The 12,758-nt window shown below is 37.9% G+C and overlaps 1 protein-coding gene across 1 annotated transcript in view; it reads left to right on the top strand.

The window, feature by feature from the left end:
- The window catches only part of SYN2 (synapsin II), a 193,194-nt gene that overhangs the window by 143,807 nt on the left and 36,629 nt on the right, over positions 1–12,758 (top strand). The window contains exons 7-9 of the mRNA XM_029996104.2: positions 1,652–1,794; positions 6,957–7,031; positions 11,284–11,386. Of these exons, the coding sequence (XP_029851964.1) occupies positions 1,652–1,794; positions 6,957–7,031; positions 11,284–11,386 (321 nt within the window). The remainder of the gene's footprint in view (positions 1–1,651; positions 1,795–6,956; positions 7,032–11,283; positions 11,387–12,758) is intronic.

The following is a 12,758-nucleotide window of genomic DNA, read 5'->3' as shown; positions in this document are numbered from 1 at the left end:
CTTCAGTAATTATGCAAGTTGTACTGTAATGTTCTTATGTTATGACTGTTTTGCTGTATTTGCTACTTAGTAAGTCCGTGGAAATCCAGCAGTGAATTTAATTGACAACAGAATTAACCACTAATTACTTAAACTGCAGGTTTTGTGGATTGCATATGTGAAGTATTAGAATGTTTATACTGTACTTTCATTATTCACCCCTCATTTATAGAAAAGGGAAATAATGCACAGAAATGTTCAGCATATCAAAGGTCTAGAAAAAAATCTAGGTTTTTTTAGCTATAGAATATTTCAAACCCTTAAAGGTTAAATGCCTGTCTTTTGCAGTGAAATGCTTACTGTCAGAGTCCAAATAAAGGTTCTCCTCGTACCCCAGTCCTCCCTAATGGCATTGCTAGGAGTAGCGTTTCCATTGGTCGTAATTAGACTCACATATGCTATTAAGTTTTCAGAAACTAAGTTGAAACCAGGCATTGTGTCTGGTTTTGTGGCTCTCAAATGGCAAATTACTCTCTATTGTTCTCCATCTGAGAGCTGAGAGCAAATACTTAGGCCTTATGACTTCTTTTAGCTTCACCAGACTCCACTTAATATGAAGGTCCCATCTCACAGATGTGGCACCCTGGCCTACAGGTTCCCTTTTAAGTACGAGGTGACAGTGGAAGCAGACAAGACCCTGTGCTTGCAAGGAATTGCAAAGTCTCCTAATATTAGATAGTGTGAGAAATACTAATCCCTGCCTCCTTTCCTCACCATTCTGAAATGTACTTTGGGTCAGTGTGTTGGAGTTCCAGTTTCCCTCTCCCATTTTTTACTAGCCCTAAGACTTCTCTTCTGAGTCACTTTTTCTCCCCACTTCAGCCAGCTTCCTATAAGTCAACTTTAGAGACGTGCACTCCCTGTCCAAAAGTAATGCCACTGATCTCCATCTGTCCTCTAAAGTCTGCTTCTCTTTCTCCCCCTAAATCAATATTCCCCACTTTTCCAGCTTCCTCTTATTTCAAGATGTTAAAGTTGGTGGGTTTAGTACTATTCACCATCTTATCACAGTGTTCCACAACTAGGAAATCCTACTCCTAGAAAGCCTGACTCCTTGCAGACAAGTGGGAGAAATGAGACAAACTGGTTCTGCTGCCTTGAGCCAACCCCTCTGTGCTCTATGTGAACGCCCACTCATCAGGATATCATGACCCTTCATCTCCTCCCTCCCAGGAGATACATGATGTGATAGTACTTGGTGGGCTTCATATACATTGTTACACGAGCAATTTACAGAATCAACAAGAATTCTATGTAAATTAGTGTTGTATATTATCACACCTTGAAAAATTCTAAAGCCTGCAGATCTAAAATCAACAATGACCAATTAAAAAAAAAATAATTGAAAAGCAAAATAAAATTCCACTGTCTGCAAATTGCTTTCTACAGATGAACAGGTAATATTTTGCCTAGAAAAACAGATGCTTTAATGCAGGAATGTTATAGAATCTAGAAATCACATAAAGTACCCAATACTTTTTTTTTATAAACTGATGCTGTCAAAACCCATACTTCTCATGAATGCCATTTGGAACTGAATTCTACATTTTATTCCTAATGACTCTTTTTTTTCTTTTGTATATGCTGTTTACTTGTGGTATGATGACTACAGATCAAGGTAGACAACCACTACGATTTTCAGGACATAGCCAGCGTGGTAGCACTTACTCAGACCTACGCCACTACTGAACCCTTCATAGACTCCAAATATGACATCAGGATCCAAAAGATAGGCAGTAACTACAAAGCATACATGTGAGCCAAAAACTTATATTATTTCATCCTTTTGTTTCAAAATTGATAAGCACCAATAAGATTAAGACTGTTGGATGAGTCTCTGAGCTGATGTGGTGACTGCATGCCTCCATTGTCGTACTCTCTGGAAAGACAGTATTTTAGACTTTCTAGATTTATCAAGCCTTTTTTTAAAGTTGATTGTGACTGGGAGGAGGAGAATAAGACAACAGGTGAGCCTGCCAGAGTGGTTTTCCTGCTAGCCTTTGTTTATTTTTTCATTTAAAGGAAGGAGCAGTTGGAAGGGGATTTGTTTTTATAGAGGACTTGTTAAATCAGATTCCTTTGTATCTTTTCACCAACTTAGGGTCAAATTTTCTTCTCCCTGTAAGGATAGTTACATGACATTTATTCACACAAACCTCAATCATAACACTTTATTGGAACAAAGTACTCTCCTTTTAACATAACACATGTAAAAAAAATCCTAATCTTGCAGTGGCCTTCACATATATGGATGAAAATCTCTTCTAATTTTAGAAACCAGGTGTTTGTTTGAAGGTCATGACTATATGAGAGGCTAAAAGGGTATTTCAGTTTCACAGACAACATGAAGCTAGAGTAGCAAGACAGGTTGTCATCTAGTAGTTGAGCTATGGTAACCGTGTTTATGCATATTTTTACTCTGTCTCAATTATCAAGCAATGTAATCTGACATACATTCATTTCATTCACGTTTTTAAGACAAGCTAGATCATCTCATGTCTTTGTTCCCTCATGTTTACAATTCTGAGGCAGGAAAAATATAACAAAACATGGATAAAAATACACATATGCATTTACATAGGCACACCCACATACACATGCAAAGATATTTCTCTAGCAACTCCTGTAACATTGGAGGGATCAGAGATTCCTTGTATGTTGACATTTGTAAGGTACACTCAAGTTCTTTATCAGTAAAAACAACTGAACTCCAATAAAAGCAAACCATAAAATCTAAGAGAAGCGAAAGTTGGAGTTAAAGAAAATGCATAATATTAAAGACAGGGTTAGCATTAAGTGTCAAGTAATTTAGGAACAGCCAACAAGCGCTATGAGAAAGAACTTTTTGCCCAGGGTGGGGGTAAGGGGCAAAATCTATCTCCTTCAGTTGATATTGGAAGACCACATACTCTTGACTTCTCCCCTAAGACATTACTCTCACAAGATGAAAACTGTATGAGTAACTGCTGGCCTCTCCTGACATATGACTTGAAGGGGTATTTGAGAAAAAACATCAAAGATTAGGCCTTTCAAGAACAACTCAGTCATCCATCTGCCTCTCACTGTATATCTGAGGGGCCTCAAGAATGCACAACACAGAACTGGGTGAAAATACTGTTCCCATAGGTCAGATCCATCCAGCAGTATGGACACTTGGTCCTTCTGCTTTATTTTGAACCCAGAACTATCTAAATTTTGCAAAAACAGTGTGTTGGAAATTTGAGTTGTACACAGTGACGAAGGCAAAATACTCAAATAGTTGCGAGGATTGAGAGGTTTCTGCAATCCTTTGCTGGTTAACACTTTCAGTGTTCTTAGTGATGCAGGACAGAAACTCTGTAAATCAAGCTCGCTACAGAAATCCATAGAACCATAGAATGGTTTGGGTTGGAAGGGTCCTTAAAGGTCATCTCGTTCCAGCCCCCCCGCCCTGGGCAGGGACACCTTCCACCAGAGCAGGTTGCTCCAAGCCCCATCCAACCTGGCCTTGAACACTGCCAGGGATGGGGCATCCACAGCCTCTCTGGGCAGCCTGCTCCAGCGCCTCACCACCCTCACTGTGAAGAACTTCTTCCTTACAGCTAATCTAAATCTACCCTCTTTCAGTTCAAAGCCATTACCCCTTGTCCTGTCAGGGGTATTGGGCCTATTTCAGGGGTATTGGACCTATTTCAGGTGTGTCGGGCCTACCCCACCTCTCCCTATAGGCAATAAGAATCATAAACAAGTGCTTCTGAGTGATACAGCTTTTAGCCCCTGGCTTCTCCAGGAAAGTTAATTCCAATTCTGCTTGTTTGTCTTACATCGGTGTTCCAGACTGTTGACTTTTCCTGGCTTTAGCCCCATATCTGGAGACATCCATCCTACTTTTTCTAATAGCACCATACTCCTACACCTAAGGTCACCTCTCTCCTATCCATCCAAACCATATCTTCGTCCAGTCCCACCGCTTTCCCAGACCACCTGTCTCTTAGTCCCCATCCCTTATGCCTAGCCTTTTTTATTGCCCCAGGTTCTCCCTTGCCCCTTTTATTCCACTCAGTGCCATCCAACAGCCTTGTTCTCCCTCTACTTCTAGTCACCAGTCAGCCTTCTTTCTCTCTCTCAGACCTTTTCATACAACTACTGCTGCCTCTTCAAGGCTAGGAGAGTACTTTTGTCTCCTGTTGGTGCTTTGACAGGCATATTTCTTGTGCTGTGCTACCCATTTCTCCCCTCTTCTGTTGTTTATAATAAACAGATTTGATTTGTCTCTGTCTTACAGCCCCCAAGTGGCAGAGTCTTAGGAATAAGGCCCAACTCTTAATGGTTATGACACGCTGCCAGATACCAGCAGTCAGATGTTGCATTGGTAACTTGATGGTTCATTCCCTGTGGTAGAAGTTGGACCACAACATTTCATAGGAGAGCGCCCTACATTTTTTTTCTTTGACTTGAAATTTAAATGCTGTTCAGTGCCTAGAATAATTTTGGAGGAGTCAGCCATGGTAAATTTATAATTTTCAAAAACAAACGTTTCTTCTTCACAGAAGAAACAGTTGGCCTAAGGGACAGCAAAAATAAGTTAAAATGACAGACTGTTCCTCCTACCTTTTATTTATTTTTAAGTTTCTACTCAGAAACTATGGGTTCATCCAAATGCTAAAAGCCTAGCAATCATTTTTTTGCTAGATTCTTTCATACAGTTAAATCATACCAAAAAATGAAATACCAATCCATTGTTACAAAGCATCATGAAAAGGAGAAGATTTACCAAATGTCTGAAAAATTCTTCATCTGCATACATATACATTATGTCAGTAGAATATTGTTTTACAGCTGGTTCTCATTTTGTTCTGTGACACAGGAACAGAGTACTTAGAGAGTCACCACAAAAAATACCAGCTGAACATTTGTTTTTGTAGTTTAAAGAGAGTTATTAAGAGCTTCAGTTTTATAATTCTGTGGGAAATTGTGGTATAAGTGGATCCATGACTCACAAAACACTGGTGCTTATCATCTGTCAGTAGAGATTATAGCCAAAATGCAACATTGGATCCCTCTAAATACCACAGCTCCTCAAAATGCTTTGTGACACATACTTAACTACACTTGGTACCATTACAGAATTCATCTGACTTCAAGGAAATAGAGTTAAAAGGGTCACACACAATGAAGAAAAACAGAAATACAAAAACACTACGTCTAAATCTCCTCTCCAAAAGCAATACTCTGAATGCATAACTTAATGTACTTTGATAAAAAGGTCAATAAAACAAAAGTAGAGCACATCAGCCAAAGACAGTGCTATAGAATCAAACCACTAAGCAAGCTACCTATACAAGAATTGTAGGTAGACATTTCTACATATTTTTCTGATGACAAGTCCCTGTCCCAACAATTTGGATTGCATATTTTAAATGGTACTAAACAAAGCAGAAAAGTGTTGGAAAAGGGGAAGGTCAAGTTATCAGGAATTGTTTATACTAATCATAATTCCCTTTCCCCCAATTTTAAAACAGTTCTTTCTTTGCAAAGACCAAATCAAGTGAAAACATGTTAAGCCTAAGTGTAAAGCACTCAAAAGTGTTAGGAGTTGTTTTCTATATTATTCAGTATTTAGTAAAAGAGGAGGAAATAATGATGTGAAAGACCCTTTGCAAGTATCAGAACAGAAGTGAAGAAGGGTGGGAAACCTACATATGTCAGTAGAGGAAATGATGTATGAATTACAGAAATCATATCTAAGGTTTAAACTGCCAGATGGTCTGGTTGGGTACTTTTGTATCACTTAACCACGGTCTAATGGAACTCCTGTTGTTTTGGAGTCCTGTGTCACAGACCTAGCATTGATGGCTGCAGCCCACAAGCTATTGAGATTACACCAGTTAGGTCTGTGTCCATAGCATATCACTTTAAAAAATGAAGCAGAAATCACAGAATAGCCTTATTACTGAGCAAAGCTACCCTACACACAGCACTTAACATACACGTTCCTCTTTCACTAGTTTCTCCCACATCAACAAAGAACATGGCATCTTAGAAGAACATTTAATTCAGCTAAATTTATGAGACTCCCATAGAAAAGTCAACATTCCCCCACAATTGCTACTGACCCTTGTAATTAGGTTAATAGAAAAATGGAGAGAAAACTATAGCTGCTGCCTAATATACTTTTAATACATTACAGATGTTCCTATTATTTTACTGACTGGAAACACTTCATAATTTGTATCCTTAGCCTACTCCCAGTACAGCATTTAGGTTTCAGAAAACAGTAATCTTCTCAGCCCTGGTAGGAGTCCTAAGGTCTGTGGAGAAAAAAACATTATATGAATTTTTTTTTTCTTAGAGATTAAATAAAAGTTGGTATACTCAAGCCCTGACATAAACCATTTAGATTATATTAGTAAACTAGCAAAAAGTGAAAACTGGAGGAGAAACCAAAATCCAGCTCTAAAAGAGATCTGAGATCACTTCAGAGATGTTAAAAACATAGCTATCTTGTTTTTCAAGTATTGGGACCTAACCCTACAGTGGTATGGATTTCAAATGAAAAGATGAAGCTTCAGTTTCTTGACATTTGCAGTAACGGTATGTTACAGGCTATTCAATCCATCTATAAATGATAACAGCTTATTGATAACACTTTCACTTAATCATAGTAGTTTTTTTTTTAAAAAAGTCTTAAATGAATAAATGGGGAACGGAAATTTCACAGCACTGTCATACTTTATAACATGCCTACAGTGAAGTGAGTATTACTGACAATTGCAATGCCTGTTAGAATTCTTTGCGGTTTTAGATGTTCTTTTATAAGCTGCCAGATATGAAAAAGGTGTAAATACTGCTATAGTATTCATGTGAAAATCAGAGTAATTTAAGAGACTGAAAATATAAAACGACTGGCTGTCTTTGTAATATTTTCCCCCTTTCAGGAGAACTTCCATATCCGGAAACTGGAAGACAAACACAGGCTCTGCAATGTTGGAACAAATTGCTATGTCAGATAAGTAAGTCGAGTCTCATGTAAAAGGTAATTAAAAAAAACTAATGGAATTTTATTTTAAATGAATTTTTTAAAAATCACATTGTTGATATGCAATTCACAGTAAGTGCATGTCTCTCATTCATTTTGGAAAAAAATCTTTTAATTAGATGAAAGAACATGAGCCAAGAATTCCACATGACATGTCTCAGAGTTAACTACCCAAACTAAGTAGTAGCCTTAAGTGCTTACGTGCACTCTTGGGTTCCTACATCCATATCTGCACTTAGAAAACTACTGGAATTCCCTTCAGAAAATTATGGTTTTTCAGATTCAACGTGTCAATCATTTCCATCTGGTTTTTTTGCCCTCTTTCACTTAACAGTCTTACCCCATGCCACAGTGTTTTAAACTTTTCTCCTTCTACATCATCTATTACAATCAAGCAATCTGGTCTTAACTTTACCTTTTTAAATCATATTTTTCCTTTCCACTTTTAATCCTGCTAAACTGCTTATTTTTCATTTTTGAAATTTCCACTATACTGCACTGTGAGGCTTTTTACCTAGATACTGGGATGTACTGAAGCTTATTTCCCTCGTGTCATCATTCCAGCTCTGTACTTTGTTTTACTGTGCTTTTCTCTCTCATCCTTATGCTGGATACTTTTTGCAATCCAGTCAAAAACATTCTCCCTGCAGTACCATTTTGAAGCTCAGGCCTTCTATTGGCAGAACCCTTCTCTCACCCTACCACTCAGTTGCTCCAGGTTCCTCCACAACTTATAGACCTCTTTTCCCTGCAAAATAAATCTGTGAGGTTTTTTGATGGCTATGAATTTTCTTGTGTTCAGCTTCTCCAAAGGTTGCTAGCAGTGGAAGCTGAAAAAAGTCTGTACAATAAAAGTGTAATTTAAAAGGTGTTTTAAAGTTCAACAGTAGTCTTTTTCTGGTGGGTTTTGTTTTTGGTTTTGTTTTTTTTTTTAAAAAAGGTCTGGAACCTACAACTTGGTCCCTCTTATGAGCTGAGGGAGACACAGGAACGGAACCATTGCCTGCCCTGAGAAAGGTGAAAACAAGTAAGACAGGAATTACAACTCCCTGCTGTCCAACCTCTGTCTAGACTGTGTCCTCACTGATCTCCCCTCTGGGGATGGAGTGGAGCCACATTATTTCTCTTTCTCATTCCCCTCCCACCTTCCTTTAGAAAGTGAGGTTATGCCTTCACTGAAAGGGAAAAGAAAGAGTGTGCTTTAGTGTGTATAATTACAGTCCATGAGCTATTCCTCTGTAAAAACACAGGCGCTTTAGTTTTGCCGTAAGGAAAACTAAACAATTATCACGTATGGGTAATGAGCATGAAATGCTAACCTTGCCTAGCTACCTCACTGTAAATGCTCTGTGTGCTTTGCTTCTGCTTCCATTTTTGAATGTAAAATAATTACAGCATAATAGGTATTTTCCCATTAAAAAAACACTAGCCAACAAAACAAAACTTCTATGCTGATGAAGACAAAAGCACAGAAAAGATGGATGTTTTATCATAACAGAAGGGGGTATGTATCACATAGCCCCACTTTTTGTTTGATTACCCACTGAAGTGCACAAAGCAAAGCAAGGAAGAGAAGGGAAAATTGAAGTTTTCTGAAGAGTTGAAGTAGTTCAACGGCATACCAAAAGCAATCAAATCTGATGCATGTGCATTTCATTTGTAATACATCTCATGAATTAGGAAGAAGTGTTTTGAAAGCACTGCCTGAGTTGACATTGTTGACTGAATACGAATCTTAGCCTAGAAATTTAGAGAAGAAGGAAGAATGTGGCACCGTAAGGGACAATGACGAGGCAGAGAACAAGCACATGTCAATCTTACACGTTCTTATTGACTCCCCTATTTCAGAGAGACACTGCTCCCTAGATGGGACCAGAAGAATAGAGACCTGTGCTAATTGTGCATACCTCATCTGGCATACCAGATATTTCATGTCAGACACCTGAGGAACAATACTTTATTATCTGTCACTTCTAGGGCTGTTGCACACTATATTGGCTCTGGGAAAATAAGAACAGTGACCTCTTGTCAAACCTACTGTGCAAGCCTTGGGTTTAAAACACTACAGGCTACTCCATCCAAGACCTCTCTTTCCAAATGTAACTGTATTTTTCCAGCTCTGTGTTTGTTGGCAGAAGATAGGCTATTAAAAATACTTTCATAGATCTGATTGATGTTTCAGTGTTTTAAAGAAAATGTCTTCATTTTTTTTCATACGAAGTCCAGATATTTGCTGTTAAAGACAAATTAGGCTGTCCTCATGATTCTCTAAGATACACGTTGGTATTTTACAGCAAAAAAAAAGTTATTTATAAGCAAGTGCATGCAAGCAGTCCAGTCAGTCAGTGCATCTACATGTGTTGAAATTGTCAGGCATCCAGAAACACCTCTCGTTTTGGACAAAACCCAGGTTTCTCACAGGAAAAAAAAAAATTATTTTAATTGCTAAAATATTACCATCAGTTTTTTTCCAAACAGTTGTATCTATTTCTTTGTATTCTGCTTAAAAGAAAAACTTTTCCACTGGGTCAGACTTGATATAAGAAAACATAAAGAATGTGACCTAATAAGTTTGCTTGGAAAGGATGCTATTACAGAAGATATTTATATATAAATAAGACTCTCAGCCCAGCAACGCGTTTCCTTTGATCCCACAGTGAAGTCAAATGCTATGTTTATTACATCAATTTTTTGCAATGGAAAATACTGTGATGTGGCAAATCTATCATCATGGCCCAAAGGCTGCATCAGGAGAGAGCAGGAGAGGGTCTGTAAAAGGAAATAGCTCTCATTTATACTCAAATGCTAGCCAATGAAAGAGAAAAAAAAGTTTATGATAAATAGCTGCTTTAAAACTGGGGGTTTTTTAAGCAAAACATGTCCTTCAAATGGTGGACCTGTGATATCTGCCTATATAACCTTTCAAGATCATATCATCACTTACTGGTGCCAATGCACAGCTATGCTATTAATGAACGTTCTCAATGCTATTTTGTGCCCTGTGAGTCAGTCCTTGCCATTGAACAAACACACACAGCTTACGTCACCTCAGAATGCTCTCAGCAAAGTATTATGGCTCCCTGTTATGTCACTAACAGTTCTGTACTTGATCACAGGAATTGCCTCCCTCTTTTTCTAGTATGTCCCACTTCGTTCCCTTGTTAGTCAGATAATCCCTTTATTCATAGGATGGATAAAGCCCTTCATGCAAGAAAAATAAATTATATTACTGCATGTAGAATGGGTAAACTGCCCATTCCTCAGTCCGTATTTCTTACCATGATGTTAGAAATGAAATGGAGGAGTTCTTATGTTCAATACAGTATGAAACACTAGCTCTTTTTAAGAGCTGTAGAATTCCTCAGAATTCTTTACATTCCTGTTGAATTTTACTGTAGTTGTCTATAGCCTTACATGAAGAGTATTATCTTTGTCTGCATGCTACATAGCTTTTACGTAGTGTCATACGTCCATTTCTCTTGCATCATCTTAAGGGTTGTTTTGTCTTGATTTTTCTTTTGCCTTATTCAGTGATGTACATATAAAACTATCATTGCTACTTTGGAATACAGTTGGGTCCATAATTTAAGACAGAGACACTCATTCTAGTTTTCCTGATAAAAGAATAAAACCCATCCATAGTTAAGTACACTACCAACCATAATAGGCAAGAGGGTTGTCACCCTTGAATCTGTGCACAGCTGCACAAGTTTGAATTTCACAGGAAAAGAGAAGCCCTGTTCCCTACTTTCTGAAACCCCTTGGCATCACTGAAGCCACAAAAACCGGTCAGATGATAAATCCCCCTTCTGTGGAGTTCTCACATAAAGTACAGCGACAACTAGCAAGCTGTACTACCATAAGGGTACTGGAAAGCAGAATGGGATACAGCTAAATGCTGTTTGTGTTCCAGCGTATCTTCTCTTTAGGTTACTCACAGTTTAGAGCAGACACATGTTTGGACCATTATAAACTGGGACAGAATCCAGCATAATACTAGGTCAGGATGCAGAGCCACAGCTTTTCTGGATTCTACTGGGAAAAGTAGAGTAATCAGGCCAGTATCTCTAAGCTACTATTCTTGGAAATACAAATTCAGTAAAGCTGACAATATAGTGAAAATTCTGAATTTAGAGCAAATGTATAAAATACATTATTAGGTTAAGCCTATAGAAAAACAAAAGCCTGATGAGATACTCACAGAAAAAAATATTTTTATGAAACAGGTACAAGCTTTGGGTTGACACCTGTTCTGAAATATTTGGTGGTTTGGACATCTGTGCTGTTAAAGCTGTACATGGAAAGGATGGAAAAGATTATATTTTTGAGGTAAGCAATCCCACTCTTTTCAATATATGCTTTTATATGTTACAAACACCCAAGTAAAGAACATTTATGATACTTAGGCATTGGCTTATTTGTGTTTCAGGAAAGGATGTGTATTTTTGAGCAACGTTTCAATCATAGTACAAAGCCACATGTCCAAGTTAGCGGCAACACTTGCTGGAAAATGTAACCATATATATGGTAATGTCTTTTAGTGTTTGAGGAAATGTACACAAACTACAAAACAAAACCAAATGTGGATGTCACATTTTCCCAACCCTTATGATTTCTTCCTGAGCAGGCTTACCAGTTTTTCCTGGAAGGTTTATAGATAGCACTATCCCACGGGAACCCCAGCAAAATTATACCTTTACATGGAAGGGGAAATTAAGGATGAAATGGGAACAACTTTACTTTTTGCTAGCCTAAATGTTACCTATAAGATCTGATTCCTCAGGAGTCAGAAGTTTCTGCTGTAGATAATTTGGAAAAGTTTGAGTTTTTCATTTACCTTAAGTTTATTGTGGATAAATATAACTTTGTCTAGCCATAAAACAAGAGACCATCACTTGCCTATCACACAGTTCAAGATTTCTTCAGCATCTCCCACGTTCTTAGAATTTTATTCAGGAGATGGGCAAGGATCTTAAGAACCTCCCCACTCAAAAGAGGTTGATATTTGCTAAAGCAAAAGTAAGAGTACTTTTTCTAAACCAGAAGACTAATCTGGATATTATGGATTGACCTTTTCTAGTTATTTGTATTCATTTATAACAGAAACGCTTTGCAGAAGTAAAAGTATTTGTTTTGTTGCAGTGTTAAACAGCTCTATGTATTTTCTTCTCTTCACTTTTCACAAATTTATCACTATTGCAATTGCTAGTAATTCCCAAATCAAGCAATAGCACTTTAAAGGACTGAGCAGCTTGCAGTATTAAACTTTCAGTAAGACAAACAGAATTAATCACTACCTCCTGTAGTGGAAGATTTCAAGAAATCCTGTTTCCTTAATCTGCCTGGCCAAATCAGAACTTACTGTGTCTTATTGTATCAAAACCCACTGTAGCATAAAATTTATGATTCAATACTAAACCTCCTCTGTTGCTCCTGCATATAGTGCAGTCTTTCCCCTCCACTGCACCCCGAAGTTCTTGTTAAATCCGTAATGCTTGACCCAATGAAATCTGGCTGAGATTTGAGAGTGAAAAAAAGTGTTTTCTTTCTGAAGACAGACCACACTGACGTCTCGTGATACAATATAGAGGAAATTCCTGAATGTAAGATTTGTCATATGTGCTATTTCACATCTTGGCTGTAGCCACGGGTGTATCGCGGACATTTCTGCTTACTGGGGAGGTATTGATTTCTGCTCACA

Source organism: Aquila chrysaetos, chromosome 20 (assembly GCF_900496995.4).
Source record: "Aquila chrysaetos chrysaetos chromosome 20, bAquChr1.4, whole genome shotgun sequence".
In the NCBI taxonomy this organism is placed as follows: Eukaryota; Metazoa; Chordata; class Aves; order Accipitriformes; family Accipitridae; genus Aquila; species Aquila chrysaetos.
This window is presented reverse-complemented; position numbering and strand designations above follow the sequence as displayed.